This window comes from Phaseolus vulgaris, chromosome 10 (genome assembly GCF_000499845.2).
Source record: "Phaseolus vulgaris cultivar G19833 chromosome 10, P. vulgaris v2.0, whole genome shotgun sequence".
Lineage (NCBI taxonomy): Eukaryota > Viridiplantae > Streptophyta > Magnoliopsida > Fabales > Fabaceae > Phaseolus > Phaseolus vulgaris.
In genome coordinates this window covers 41,230,052-41,246,234 of record NC_023750.2, presented here as the reverse complement: position 1 = coordinate 41,246,234, position 16,183 = coordinate 41,230,052, and the positions used below count along the sequence as shown (strand labels likewise).

Here is a 16,183-nt window from a genome sequence, read left to right as displayed (position 1 = left end):
TCTCTCACTGTATAAGACAAAGTCTAATTGGAATAGGCCTTATAATGCAGAAGATTTTGGTAGTACATTGTAGAATACTTGTATAGAAAGAGTAGCATACCAATAATGTTTTTTCAAATTAGACTATTTCTTTCTCCCTAATTATTGTGGATAAGATATATCTTATTTTATAGACCCATTTATTTTGTATTGAACCATTGATTTTAATTTACAGAATTGAACAACTTAACAACGATTAATAGTCTACAAAACATTTAACTTTTCACTTTATTAATCTACATACATCCTTTCACTTATACATTATTAAATATTATTATTATTATTATTTCTAATATGTAATACTTTTTTAGAATTATTTTTAGATCATATGATTATTCTATATTTTTCGACATGATCTTAATTTGCAAATTGGATTGGAATGGATGAAGAATGTACTAACATTTCCCTTTATTTGAAATTGAGGAAGATGATACTGAAAATAATATGTAGCAATGGATAAGGAATGCCTCAATTTTTCAGTAGTAATACAAAAAGTAACAAATATTTTGATTGAATTCTTTTATATTCAATTTTTTTCAGTAGCATAAAGTAGCAAACATTTTTATTGAATTTCTAAAAAAATACATTGGATGCGGGTTGGCTGGGCAATGTGAGAAATTAGCCTGCGTTCATTACGCGGCAAAATGTTTTCGAATTAGACCACGAATTAGAAATGTCTGGAAAAGTTCTATTGCTATTTCGTCGGGCAATCCACATCTATGTAATAAAAGTGATGGACCTACGATAATGACAGAACGACTCGAATAATCAACTCGTTTCCCAAGTAGGGTCTCGCGAAATCTTCTCTTTTTGCCCTCGATTATATCAGAAAATGATTTGTAAACCTTATTATGACCATCCCTCATCGGCTGTCCGCGGATTCCATTATCAAGAAGTGTATCCACGGCTTCTTGTACCAATTTCTCCTGACATATTACTAATTCTCCTGGAGTAGATCTACTTGTTGTTAATAGATCATTAAGAGTATTATTCTGATAGATAACTCTTCTATATAATTCATTAATATCCGAGCTCATTAATTTACCCCCATCTACTTGAATATACAAGGCGATCCAGCTCTATCGCAATCCTTTAAAAAAATATACTTAAAATGCATGAGTGCTGAGAATGCATGAGTGTTGTCTTTGTATAGGAGACACTAACCGCATAGTCCTACCAAAATTAATCATTGTCAAAGTAATCGGAAGAAGATGTTGTTGTATATGTGTATACTCACTTGCAGTCAGGATGGGTCGTCGATCAAGCAATCTACACCGAAGAAGGTGAAGAGCGTCTCGTGATTAGTAACTACTGTTCTATTCTCTCTTCTTCCAATGAAATTCTCTTTTCAAAGTTCTTATAAGATGGACAGTCTTATTTTACACCAATCTTCTGAAACAAATATTAATAGTCCTAACTAAAACAAGAATGGAGAAAGTAATGATCATGATCCCAAAATCTCTTAGCTGTAATGGTACATACTTGGATGTGAGCGTTCGTGATGCCAATACAACCTTATGTGTTGTTCTGTCACTCTCATAAAAAATTAAAATAAGATTTGAACAAATTAAAATAAGATTTGATTGTAATAGGCACTTATGATACTGTAGGGGATATTGTATGCGGAAGCGTGATAATTTCAACCAAAGATTATGAGAAATTAAAGTAACAAAGTAAAGTGAGAATGATACCATAAATTTTTAGGTGGAAAACCCCTTTAAATAGAGGTAAAAACCACCAGCGAGAGAGCCAAAACTTCCACTAATGGTACTGGGAGTACAATGAATTCCTCTCAAACTAATAGATAAATAGCCCTAAAACAAATCCTCTCTATATGGGTTAAACACTTACACCCAAGAACAGAAATAGAGAGTATATGAAAAGAGAGAGGAAGCAAGTGTGTGTTGCTGTTTGTTGTGTTGTGTGTTACATTGCTTGAAGGAAGCCACTATATATAGTGGTTCTAGGAGACAACAATAATAAATACAATTAATGGTAATTAACCTCCCATTGATTGCAATTGATTGTGGCAATTAACCTCCCATTGATTGCAATTGATTGCGGCAATTAACCTCCCATTGATTGCAATTGATTGCGGCAATTAACCTCCCATTGATTGCAATTGATTGTGGCAATTAACCTCCCAATTATGACAAGAAAACGGAAAGGTGAGTCATAAACCCACAAATCTCCACCTTGACTTGCCTTTGATTGGAACACTCTCTCGCCATGAAGCCTTGATTAAGTATGGATAATATCAGCTAAATTCAGGCAATGATCGAACTTAGCCGATGGAAGTGGCTTGGTCAACATGTCTGCAGGATTTTCGGTCGTATGAATTTTTTCAACAATTATATCTCCTGTATCAACAATGTCTCGGATAAAATGGTGTTTAAGTTCAATGTGCTTGGTCCTTGAGTGATACTTACTGTTCGTGGTTAAGTGGACAGCACTCTGACTATCACAAAATATAACAAGAACATCTTGTTGAAGACCAAGTTCACTTACCAAGCCTCGAAGCCATATAGCCTCTTTCATATCTTCTGTAGCAACAATATATTCTGCTTCAGTGGTGGACAAAACCGCAATGGCTTGAAGTGAAGAATACCAGCTGATAGCAGACCCACATAGGGTAAAGATGTAGGCTGAAAGTGACTTTCTCCGATCTAAATCACCACCATAGTCAGTATCAACATAGCCAATTGCTCCTCCGGGATCGGCTCTATGTTGATCAAATACCAAACCAAGATCAGGAGAACCTTTCAGATAATGAAGTATCCATTTAACGGCTTCCCAGTGTGTCTTGCCTGGATTATGCATGAACCTACCAACAATGCTAACAGCATAAGCTAAATCAGGTCTAGTACATACCATAGCATACATGAGACTTCCAATTGCATTTGAATACGGGACATGTGACATGCGTCTTTTGTCCTCGTCTGATTTTGGACACTGATCTGATGACAACTTGAAGTGGGCGGCAATTGGAGTATTAACAGCTTTGCAATCTCACATTCCAAATTTGTCAAGCATCTTAAGAACATACTTCTTTTGTGATAGAAAAAGTTTTCCAGCTTGACGATCTCTGTTGATCTCCATTCCCAAAATTTTCTTGGCAGGACCTAAGTCCTTCATATCAAATTCACTGCTAAGATGGGCCTTTAACTTGTTCACTAAAGATTTATCTTTCTCGGCAATCAACATGTCATCAACATATAACAACAAGTATATAAATGACCCATCAGATGTCTTTTGAAAATAGACACAATTATCATAGCTACTTCTGGAGTAGCCATGTCCAACCATGAAAGAATCAAACCTCTTATACCATTGTCTTGGTGATTGCTTCAAGTCGTAGAGAGATTTCTTCAAACGACATACATGGTCCTCCTTTCCATGAACAACGAAGCCCTCAGGCTGCTGGATGTAAATCTCTTCCTCAAGATTACCATGAAGAAAAGCAGTTTTCACATCTAACTGTTCCAGCTCCAAATCATACAAGGCAACTAAAGCAAGTAATATACATATTGAAGTATGACGAACAACAGGAGAAAATAATTCATTAAAGTCAATACCTTTCTCTTGATCAAAACCTCTTACAACAAATCTTGCTTTATTCCTTGTACTTTCAACACCAGGGATCCCTTCTTTTTCTCTTAAAGATACACTTGCAACTAATGACTCGTTTTCCTTCTGGTAACTTCACCAATTCCCATGTTTCGTTTTTTAGAAGACTCTCAACTTCTTCTTGCATAGCAGCAATCCACTTTGTTGAGTCATCACCAGAGATAGCTTCAGAGTAATTCTTGGGTTCACCTTCTTCACCCATCTCTTGTGCAATAGTTAAAGCATAAGCAATGTTGGCAGATTCTGCAATTAATCTTTGAGTCGGTTTTCTTGGTCTCTGTTGTGGAAGTTCTTGAGCCATAGACCACGGTTGTGGTAACCCTCGTCGTTTAGGTGGACATTGCTCATATGGAGTCACATGTTCATTTGTACCATCAATAACAATGGTTTGATCATCTTGAGTACTAGAGGAATTGGGAACGTTTTCCTCAAGAGCGGGTGTTTTAATCTCAAACTCCACCTTCTCTCGAGTCTCTTCCTGGCCACCTGTATCAATTGAGGAAATGACAGTATCTTTTACAGAAGAGAGCATAACATTTTCATTAAAGGTCACATTCTGCCTGTGAATTACTTTATGAGATTCTGGGTCATATAAACGATAGCCTTTAACCCCTATGCCATAACCCAAAAAAATGCACTTCTTAGCACGAGGTTCTAATTTCCCCTCATTTACATGAGAATAAGCAGGGCAACCAAATATTTTAAGATTAGAATAATCAACAGGGTTACCTAACCAAACTTCTTCTGGAATGTTGTAATCAATTGATCTGTTAGGAGAGCGGTGTATCAGATAACATGTCATTGAAGCCACTTCAGCCCAAAAAGATTTGCTCAAACCAGAATGGGAGAACATGCAATGAACTCTCTCCAGGATAGTTCTATTCATTCTTTCTGCAACCTCATTCTGTTGTGGAGTACTTGGGATGGTGAGATGTCTGGAAATGCCTTCTTTTTTGCAGAAATCATTGAATTCATTTGAACAGAACTCAAGGCCATTGTCTGTCCTTAACATCTTTATCTTCTTGCCAGTCTGATTCTCAATCAATAATTTCCACTCTTTAAAAGTGGAAAATGCTTCATTTTTATGTTTGAGAAAATACACCCACAGTTTTCGTGAGAAATCATCAATAATTGTCATCATATAACGACATTTACCTCTGGAGGGAACTTTTGACGGACCCCAAAGATCTAAATGAATATAATCCAAAGTACCTTTGGTTTTGTGTATGGCTTTAGAAAAACTAACCTTTTTATGCTTACCAAAAATGCAATGTTCACAAAAATCAACCTTTTCAGTACAGTGGTTACCAAGGTGACCCTTCTTCTTGAGGATTAGAATTCCCTTCTCACTCATGTGGCCTAATCTCATATGCCACAACTTGGTGTTATCTTTGTTGGGTGAGGCAACAGCTGCAGAACCTGTAACAGTTGAACCCTTCAGCACATACAAACTATCACATCGAATTGCCTTTAGTAACACAAGAGCTCCTTTAGACACTTTTAAAACTCCACCTTCAGCTGAGTATTTACACCCATGAGATTCAAGGGTGCTTAAGGAAATGAGATTGCGTTTCAACTCAGGGACATATCTGACACCTGTTAAAGTTCTAACAATTCCATCATGTGTCTTGATTTTGATTGTTCCTTCACCAACAACTTTGCATTGAGCATCGTTTCTCATCAAAACAAGACCATTATAAACTGGTTCATATGTGGTAAACCAATCTCTATTGTAAGACATGTGAAAAGTGCAACCAGAATCAAGAATCCATTCATTTTTAGACATTTGTTCAGTGTTGGAAGCTACAAAACAATCCCCATCAGATTCAGTTTCAACAATACTAGCTTCGGCAAATTTTTCTGGTTGTTTACCATTTCCTTTATCTTCTCTATCTGGCTTATTTTTCAATTTATAGCATTCAGAGATTTTGTGTCCCTTTTTCTTGCAATAACGACAATATTTGGAGTTCTTGCCTTTAGATTTTGACCTAGATTTATACTTATTGTTCTTACCTTTCTCTTGGTTTCTCCCTCTAACTACTAATCCTTCACCAGAACTTTCAGAATGAATTTGAGTATCAAATTTTTCTTTGGCTAGTAAATTAGTCTTGACATCATCAAAGCTTAAGGTAAGATAATTACCGTATAACATAATTTCTTTGAATTGTCGATGCGAGGGTGGTAGAGAAACAATAAGTAGAACGGCTTTATCCTCATCATCAATTTTAACATCCAGATTTTCCAAATCAATTATGGTGGAATTAAATTCATCAAGGTGAGATTGGATGGGAGTACCTTCGGACATTCGGAGTGTAAAAAGTCGCTCCTTTAACCGGAGTTTGTTTGCAAGACTTTTGGTCATGTATAGAGTCTCCAATTTACTCCATATGCCTGTTGTACTTTTCTCGTTGATGACCTTACACAACACCTCACGGGACAAGCATAACTGGATTGCAGACAATGCCTTTTCATCCATCTCATCCCACTGCTCCTCCGTCATAGTGGTTGGTCTCATCATTTTACCTGCCAGAACTTTCTTTAAACCATTCTGGGTGAGAACAGCTAGCATCTGGACTCGCCAGATAGCAAAGCTGATTTTACCATCAAATTTCTCAATATCCAATTTTGACATTATTGAACAATAGATCCTGGTTGAATTATCGAAAAGCTCTGATACCAATTTGTAAGGATATCATATGCGGAAGCGTGATAATTTCAACCAAAGATTATGAGAAATTAAAGTAACAAAGTAAAGTGAGAATGATACCAGAAATTTTTAGGTAGAAAACCCCTTTAAATAGAGGTAAAAACGACCGGCGAGAGAGCCAAAACTTCCACTATAATGGTACTGGGAGTACAATGAATTCCTCTCAGACTAATAGATAAATAGCCCTAAAACAAATCCTCTTTATATGGGTTAAACACTTACACCCAAGAACAGAAATAGAGAGTATATGAAAAGATAGAGGAAGCAAGTGTGTGTTGTTGTTTGTTGTGTTGAGTGTTACATTGCTTGAAGGAAGCCACTATATATAGTGGTTCTAGGAGACAACAATAATAAATACAATTAATGGTAATTAACCTCCCATTGATTGTAATTGATTGTGGCAATTAACCTCCCAATTATGACAAGAAAACGGAAAGGTGAGTCATAAACCCACAGATACAGAATAATTGGGTAGTACATATTGAATGGTTGACAATAAACTAATTGTGAAGTACTATGTCAAGGACCTATGTTTGAATACATTCAACATATAGAAAGAGAAACATATCAATAATGCTTTGTCTAGTTAGACTGAACTAGTTGAACCATCATTTCTTTCTTTTCCTTATTTATTGTGGGAGTAAGATTACATTTTATTTTGACAGATGACAATATTGGTTTAACCATGAATTTTAATTTACACATTTGAACAACTGAAAACATGACCTTGTGCTATAATTTCTTATCAAAACAGAATCTGATTGGAACAGACCCGCAGAAAATATTTTGGTAGTACATGGTTAACAATAAATTAATTGTGGAGTATGTCAAGCACCTATGTATTCGAAATATAGAAAGAGAAACAAAGTCAATAATTTTCTTTGTGGGAGTAGATCATATTTTATTTTTTACGATAATCATTTATTTTGTATGGTGACCATGTTGGTTGAACCACAGTTGAATAATAGAACATTTAACTTTATTAATCTACATACATCCTCTCACTTAGTGATTATTAAATATTATTAAAGATGATACTGAAAAAACAAAATTTATGCGAATAAGCCCTTACGGGGGCGAGACAGAGAAATCAGTATGTGTTCATTACGCGAGGCGGACTAACTCCACTCGCATTTTGCGGGCCAAACGCGGGGTGGGTCAGCCCGCATTGCAATCCCTATTTCCAAGATGGCTACAAAGAATAATTTTCACCACTCTTTTCTCTTTTAAATCTTTAAATAATTTATTGTTAATGGACTTGCATACCCTTTCTATATCGGTTAGATCGAGCATTCACCACTAGGTCTTTATAGTTGATATTCAGAATACAACTTCTTTTACTTAAGAGTGTAGCATCTCAAATGTCATGATTCGATTGTGACTTACCTCACCTCATCTTCGTCATGGGACAATTAAAGTTACTTCAACAATCTTTCCCTCAGCAATTGTCCCACTGGAAATCAAGACCATGACACTAGCTCTGATACCAATTGAGCGCTTACTACTAGGATAAAAATTATAACTCATAATCAAAGTGCAAGTATTTCTGCTTAAGAGTGTAGCAACCCAAACATCATGATTTGATTGTGACTTGTCATACTTAACCTTTAATACGAAACAATTAATGTCACTTGTAATAATATATATCTCAAAACTAATCACTTCTCACATCATGAACACTTATTAAGTAGGTAATAATTTTTTTAATAAATAAAGAAAAAAAAGTACACATTTTTATTTTAGTTGTATTTACTACCTTTGTAATAGTGCATTCAATAACTCAACGAAAGAAGACTTGTTAAATCCTTGAGATCTATAGGGAGACAAATGTGGCTTCAAAGTCTTCAAGTAACTATAACTTTTTAAACAACTATATAAGAAGAAGATCCAGTCACAAGAGTCTTACAATTGCAAACTATGCCAGAAATCTTACTAAAATATTCCTTAACTGTTTTTTATTTCTTCATTTTCTGCATCTTAAATTCTTGAATCCTTTTCTCCTTCCATTTTCATCACACTCTGCTTTAAAGAATTCTCAAATTTTCATTGGGTATTTTGAGCATCATTTACTTTGATCAACATGGTGGATGATGACATACAATAAACAACGTTGTTCTTACTTTTGACCTTCTATGTTGCTTTTTTTTAACAAGAGTATATAGGTGACCCTATATACTCAATCCTTCAGACTCTTTAGAAAATAACCCTGATACCCATTTGTTGATTTTTATGTTTAAAAAATATATGCTAGAATGATAAAAGGAGCTTCAATAATATTTTATTTATGAACTCTTTCTATATACAGAAAAAATATAACGAAAATCAAATACTAATAATATCTCAATATTAACTTCTTAAATTTAAATAACAATCTAATATTTTTTTATCTTTATCTAAACATTGTTTAATAAGTGAAACATAACAAAAGAAAACTTCTAAAAATTAAGTCAAATTACATATATTTAGGCATATATCTTAAACAAACTTGGTATTTTTAAAAGAATTTCTCTTCAAAGCCTATTTTAATTATAGGAAAAAGGTAGTAACAAAGAAAAAAACTAAAAGCAAAGAGTTTGAATTCTAAGAAACGGTTGAAAACAAGTTGCAAGGAATCTAACAACAAAGTCAAATATTAAAGTTTTGAGACTGCAAAAAATGTAGTCGAAATGCAAAAATCTAACAACAGTAAAGCATAGTCATTTCCAAGGCGGCTACAAAGAAGAATATCCACCACTCCTTTTTCTTTTAAATCTTTAAATAATTTATTGTTATATAAATCTAAGCTTCCTGATACTGATTGAAAGAAAGTTTTATATCACTTATCCTCTTATATCTCAAAGTTCTGTAAGTTTTTTTTTTAAGTTATCTACAAATTTTTATTAGTTTTTACTTTTCTATCTCACAAGTTTATTTAAATATACGTCACATTTATCTAAATATGATCATGTACATCACTTATTGTTATTATATGTATATATGTTTGTAAAAAAAATTATTGAATAAATATTAATTAGTTATTATATTTAAATTATATATTATTTTTAAACTAAAAAAATATTAATATTTAATTACATTACTAGAAAATTATTAAGTAAAAATCATTTTCTTTTAAAAAAATAATTATTATATTAACTAAATTAAATATTATTTTATAAATTAGAAAATTATTTATCAATAAAATAAACTAATTTAGATATTTGTAATTTTTTTAGTCTTTAAAATAACATTTAATTTAATTTATATAATAATTAGTTATTTTTTATGTTTAAAAATAATTTTTATTTAATAATTTTATTATTTTAGAATATAAAATAGTTGATATTAAATTTTTTATAATTAATGAGATATAATATAAAAATTATTTATTAATAATAAAAACTCGTTTAAATATCAATAATTTTTTAACATATTTAAAATAATATCTAATTTAATTAATATAATAATTAATGATTTTTTTAAATTATTTTTTATTTAATAATTTTTCTGTTGTGTAAAGTAGAACAATTCGCAAGAGAAAAAAAGTTGTTGGGATAATTTTTTTTTTTTTGTGTATTAATGTTTGGATCATTAGCTTGATCTAAAACATTAAGTTGGAAAGATAATTTTTATATTTTAGTGAAATATTACGTGTTTCAAATTAAACAAGTTCATAAATGTCCTCATTCATGCAGGCAACAAGAAGCACCAGGACTTTGGAGTTGTTGGTAGTAAAATAGTCTCTGAGTTTTAGTATTCGTTGTACTTTTGGACCACTCTGCAACTTTGAGTTATTAGACCCTAGCATAATTATTTTTTAAATTATAAATTCATCTTCACAATCTTTATAACAAAGTAATTGTTTACATTGATGTAAACATTTATTTTTAATCAAAGGATGATAATAAAAACAATTAAGGTTTGGCTTGTGTTCTATTATTTTACTTCACTAGTTCTTTTTATCTAATTTTCACTTAGAAAAATCTCTCTGTTTACTTATCTGCTTAAAAAAAAATTCTTACTTTTATCTTTTTAATTATGCTTCTAATCTTCATTTGATTTTAAATATTTTACATAATTATTATAAATAAGAAAAATAGCAATAATGAAGGTTATTTAGAAAATTAAAACTAGTTTCAATGGAAACAGGCAAGGCAAAATAAGAGAATGAAAAAATAATAATCTTTGAACTGTTTTTCTTTTCTTTCAAAACTTGTTAAATTTTAGATGAAGAATTGATTGTTGAATATATTACATTTGTTTAGATAATAGTATTTTTCTTAAAAAGTAAGAATGTTTGATTCCATCAACCAAAGATGCTTTCATTATTGCTTGTGTTTTTTTAGTCACTAAAGGTAATAATGAAATAAATAAATAAAACTGATAGTTGAAGCAGAGGGCTTGTAAAGACTAAAGAGAATTAAAATCTTATTTGAATTACATTAAAGTTCTTTCTTTAACTCTCTCATAAAGCTCTTTATTAAAAAAAATTGTGTGCAGATGGATCCTAGGCTCTCACCAGCACATGAACCTCCAAAGAAGACTTTCAAGTTAATTATTGCTACTTCTTTATGTTTGGTACACAAGTATAACACGTTTTTTTAACAACGGTTTAAAATAGATTTTGTTGATAATTTTTAAATTATTATTTTTTTGAGATGTCCTTAAGAAAACTTATAGAAGAATTAGAACTGTCGTCATATAGTTCTATAATAACGAAGGTTGGTTCAAAAATTATTGTTATATAATTCGATAACAATAACGATTGATTAAAAAATGTTGTTATATAGTTTGATACGATTGAATAAAAAATGGTTGTCGTAGATGATCTAAATGTGTAAAAAATTGTTTACGAGAGTAATATATGATGGCGTTCTTGTAAACAATTGTTGTTAGATCTTCCACAACGGTTGGGATAAAAATTGTCATTGTTTTGCATGTTTTGTTTTAAATTTTATTATTTTATGTTTTTGCTTGTCTGATAATTAATCAACCTATGTAATATATATTCTACAACCAACCATAATGAATAATATACTATGAAACCATAACGAAAAAGTAAGAAAAATAGAAATTAAAACATAATATCTCAAGTTTAAAGGTAAAATTACAAAAACAAGTTTACAAAATTTTGAAATATCATCTAACTTAATGTGTTATAGAAGTTGATAAAATATGTTCTTTGTGTGGATATGTAGTGTATGGATTTAAAATCAAATGGTTGAACATCTATGAAATACTATAACAAATTATAACTTGAATTAGTACATAAAATACACATGGGTTATTTAATTATGAATTAATTAAATAATAGTTTAGTCCAATCTCTTTCAATTAGCCTGAAAAATGGTTGTCTCCATTGCATTAGATAATATTCAGACTCATACCCTCTAATTTGTTTATTGCCCTACAATTCAATACCGATATAATTAACATATTTAATTAACAAACCAAAAACAAGCAAACAACTACAACTATATTTAGACCAAAATTAATAACCTTGAGTTGCAACCATATCAACTTTTGCGATCTTAAACTTAGTTTGCCCTTCAAAATATTATATCTGGAGTACGCACTAATTAGACAAAAAAAAAACACTAGTTAGAGAAGACTAATATAATGGAAGTACATAAAAATATGATAATAATCACTCCATTGTTTGTCTCAGATACCTAGGAGGTCTTTTGTACAATGAACAAAATCATGCAGTAGTGTTATTAGTCAAGAATATGACAAGTAGTTGTTAGTGACACCTGTATGTACGTTCAAATAATTCAACATTACAACAATCCATCCACAAATATAATTTTTTTTTAAAACAAATAAAAATAGAGGAAAAAGAAAATGAATCAAGGAACAGTGAGCAATGACAGTGGTTGAGGAGCTGTTAGCAATGGGTAAGGACTGATGACCAATGCCAACAGGAGGTGACAATCAATGATAGTAAGATCCACACGGCATGATAGCAAAATGGCAACAACGTAATACCTTCGTGATGTTCCAAGACAACTAAGAAAGATTTAAAATGACCTATATGATGACAGTTAAATGAAAATCATTGTCGTATAAATGAACAACTATTTTTAGTACTAATCGTCGTTATTCTGATCTACAACTACAGAATCCCATTTAATTGTCTTAGTATAGATTGTTATACTTACAAAAGAACCACAAGTCAAATATAGACCACAGTCTCAAAAGAACCATCATTATTTTCTATCATCAGTAACAATTTGCAGCAGTGATCGAATGCCACCTTTGCTTATTTTAGTATTCTTACCGCAACCATCATGTCGATTACATTATAAGTCCACCCAAAACCCAAAAAAGTGTTCATATCGAATAATTCCAATGATATTTCATGTGATTAGGAACAAAGAATAGTCGTGGTCGTGTTTGGTGAACAGAATCGAGTAAATCGTCTATGGTCGCTTTCTTTCAACACCACCAAACATCTCAAAACAAATAACGAAGAACAATATCTCAAAGTTGTTATTCATCAGTATTATTGAACATGCTCTTGTTTCCCCAGACATGATGAATCTGAGGAAAACAAATGAGCAATCATTTTTTAGTGATAAAAGACCAGCATATAAAATCACTAGATTTTAATCCTTGCAGAGTGTTGGTTAAAGACCGCAATCATCAACATATGATGGCATTAATCAGGCAGTAAATTAGTAATTGGATCTGAGGCATCAAATATCCAATACAAAACCAAAAGGAGATCAACTCACCAAATGATCAACATGCAGAACAAATGAATAACTATCCAAAATTTATCACTAAATATCAATATCAGTAAGATCTAAGAAGTTCAAGCTTGGAAACTTGACTAAATGGTCCATGAACATGCTTCATTTCACCAAGCTAACAGGGTTACACAAAATCACAATGGTATGGTCCTCAAATTGATGCTACTTTCATAGATCAGATGATTAACTAAATCTCTGGCCCTCTAAACATAAACCCAATATGGAAGACTTGGCACAAAAATAACCTGAGAGGATGTTACTCAGTTCTACCGAACAAATTCCTTCTAGAATCAGAATAAACTTGTTGATTGCAAGAAAGATCAAATTCAATCAATTAGCTGGATCTAATTCTCTTCTGGTTGACTTTTCCATCAGACTTTAAAGTCCCACTGGAGTCCCCTTCAGAAGAAGCTTCTCTGGACTTGGTAAAGGAGTTAGAAAGATCTGCATAGAGATCAACCACCCTTCTGATATTGCTATTCAGTTCTCTGATCAAACCCACATTTCTACTTAGATTATCAGGCATCTTGGACTCGTGGTTTTGGTTTATCTCATTGATCAGCAACCGGTTCTGATTCAAAATATCTTGAGCTTGCAATAAGCTCTTCTGAAATACCTGTAAAAGCCTGCTATCTACTTGAGTTGAATTCCCTAGCCCTCCAAATATATCACCGTCCATCTCAATTACACCAAGGATTCAGTTAACTAGTAATCCTGCAAAAAATAACAATAATAACAAACAACAACAAGTGAATGAAAAGCCAAAACGAAAAACTCTGATCAATACATGAAGAAGAAAAAGAGACAAAAGTGTGTGAGAATTCTTACAAAATTAAAATACAAGAGACAATCAGATAGGAATAGGATGCTTAATCTACCTGATTGCAGACGAGAAAAGCAATTTAAAAGTTGACCCAGTTGGAACAGGAATTTTGGGAAACACAATTATCAACAACACGCATACATTTTACCTATTCTTTCCTCTATCTCCTAAGCAAGCAAGGAAAAGGGAAGGAAGGGTTTGCATAAGATTCCACAGACCCATCAAAAGACATCATCAGGAAGAAATACTTTTCTCTCTCACTGCCCTAAAGCAAGGGACCCTTTTCCACAAGAAAGAACCTTTTCCTTTTACTGTTACCAATGAAATCAAGATGGTACAGAGGAGGACACAGTGACACACACAACACAACACAAACAAACACCTAACCACCCTAGTAGTGGGAATCCCAAAAGCCAAGTCAATACCACAATAAGTCTTCCCCTTCCAATAAAATAACACCACCCCATATAAATATAAATATAAATAAATATATATAATAGGTTTAGTTGCACAATTTAAATTAAATTAGATTAAACACAGCTGAAGGATGAATCGAACAGACCCATCAGACCCAGAAACGAAAAGATGGAAACTTTTGAAGAACCCAGAAACGTGATCTTACCTTGAGAAAGAGGAGCATCCCAGTTGTGGTAAGTGACGTGAAAAGGAGAGGTGGAATGTTTGGAATTTTGTTGGGGTTGAGAGGAAAAAGAGATATTTTGAGGGGAAAAAGAAAGAATGGAATATGTGGAGTGAAGAAAGACCCTGAAATGATGGAGAAAAAAACAAGGGGAAGAGATGATCGATGATATATGATAGCGTTAAAATAAAAACCTCGTTTACATCAACAACAACAACCGCAGTGAGTGTGTGTAGTGGGCACAAACTGAACAGCGCAGCACTTAACGGGGACAGACAAGTTTGCTCTTGCAAGTTGCCCCACACTAAAGCCTTATGCCAACACCACACATAACATGCAACATGTCATTTACATAATTTTAGTGTAAGATAATTTTTAGTTTTTATTTTATTTTATTTTAAAATTTCATGTCTTCTTAAGCTTAGTTTAATGGTTTATTTGCTTAGTAGTGTAATTATACCAAGATGTTAGCATGAAAGATGGTAAAATAATCCATCAATCCTTCACTCGTCCAATTCATTAATAAGTAAGTTTATCATAAAAAATAAATAAAAAATAGATTTGATTAAATTATCATTTCAATTAATGATGGTTAATGATTTATTTATTATTTTTCAAAATTTAATGGATTCTCTTCTATATATTTAATTGATTGAAATTAATTCGACTTCTTTTTATAATTAAATATATTTTAAATTATTATAATCAATTTATTATAATCTAAATTATAGTTTATGCCACTTGCATTTTATCAGCCTGAAAATGATGATAGGATAATGACAAAGTTAAAAAGCCTTATGTCCATTTCAAATATTAATGATAATAATAATGAAGATGTACCTAGATATAATAATAATAATAATAGTAATAATAATAATTTAATAATTAGAGATAAAGACTTGTAACACTATCATCAATCAATTAATAATAATAATAATAATATTGACAGTAATAATAAACGAGTAATAATAAACAATGATCAATATCTAAGTAAAAGTCTCTTCTTTTTAACTAAAAGCTAAATTCAACAGCAAAAAATGTTAGTTTTAAAAAAAATAATGAAATAGTGTTATTACAAATTGCATTAAAAATCATTTCAACTCATACGTTTTATTTTAAAAAATACACTTGTAAACTAAAACCTCGCTTGGGAACGAACAGTTAATTTTTTTAGGAGAGGGAGAGAGAGAGAGAGGGTGAGTACTACAAATGAGAGTGAGTATAAAATTGTTTAGAAAGCAATGAAAAAAAGTTTAAAATTGAGATTAAATTAGAAGTTTTTAGAAAATACATTATAAAAAAGAGAGAGAAAGATATATTTTATTAAGAGTCTTATTAGCCCTGTCTCTTGATCACATTGTATAAGAAATTAAAATAAATTATTAGAAGCTATATCAGAATGTATTAAAAATAAATAAAAGGGTTCATTTTTAGCATATTAAGTGACTTACATTTTTCAAATTGATAGGGTATATATTTCAATATTAAATCAATTTAAAGACAATACTTCTATTTGATATATTATCAACTTTAAAGTTAAAATTTCATCATAGTTTTATGTTTAAAAAATAATATGAGGATTAAAGAATAAAGATATATTTAAATTGTCTTAGGTC

The 16,183-nt window shown here is 31.5% G+C and overlaps 1 protein-coding gene across 4 annotated transcripts; it reads right to left on the bottom strand.

Moving 5' to 3' along the window:
* Nucleotides 1-13,180: 13,180 nt before the first annotated feature.
* Nucleotides 13,181-14,690, bottom strand: LOC137818900 (protein ELF4-LIKE 4). 4 transcript variants are annotated; one of them, XM_068622551.1, is made up of 3 exons: nt 14,076-14,552; nt 13,933-13,982; nt 13,181-13,818 (listed from the first exon to the last, which is right to left on the bottom strand). In XM_068622551.1, exon 3 carries the CDS (start codon nt 13,781-13,783, stop codon nt 13,439-13,441), a length of 345 nt encoding a protein of 114 aa, XP_068478652.1. In that variant the 5' UTR covers nt 13,784-13,818; nt 13,933-13,982; nt 14,076-14,552; the 3' UTR covers nt 13,181-13,438. The 4 variants fall into 4 exon arrangements, with proteins under 4 accessions (XP_068478652.1, XP_068478650.1, XP_068478651.1 ...); XM_068622549.1 differs by lacking the exon at nt 13,933-13,982 and having other exon boundaries at nt 14,550-14,690; XM_068622550.1 differs by lacking the exon at nt 13,933-13,982 and having other exon boundaries at nt 13,983-14,214.
* Nucleotides 14,691-16,183: the final 1,493 nt, after the last annotated feature.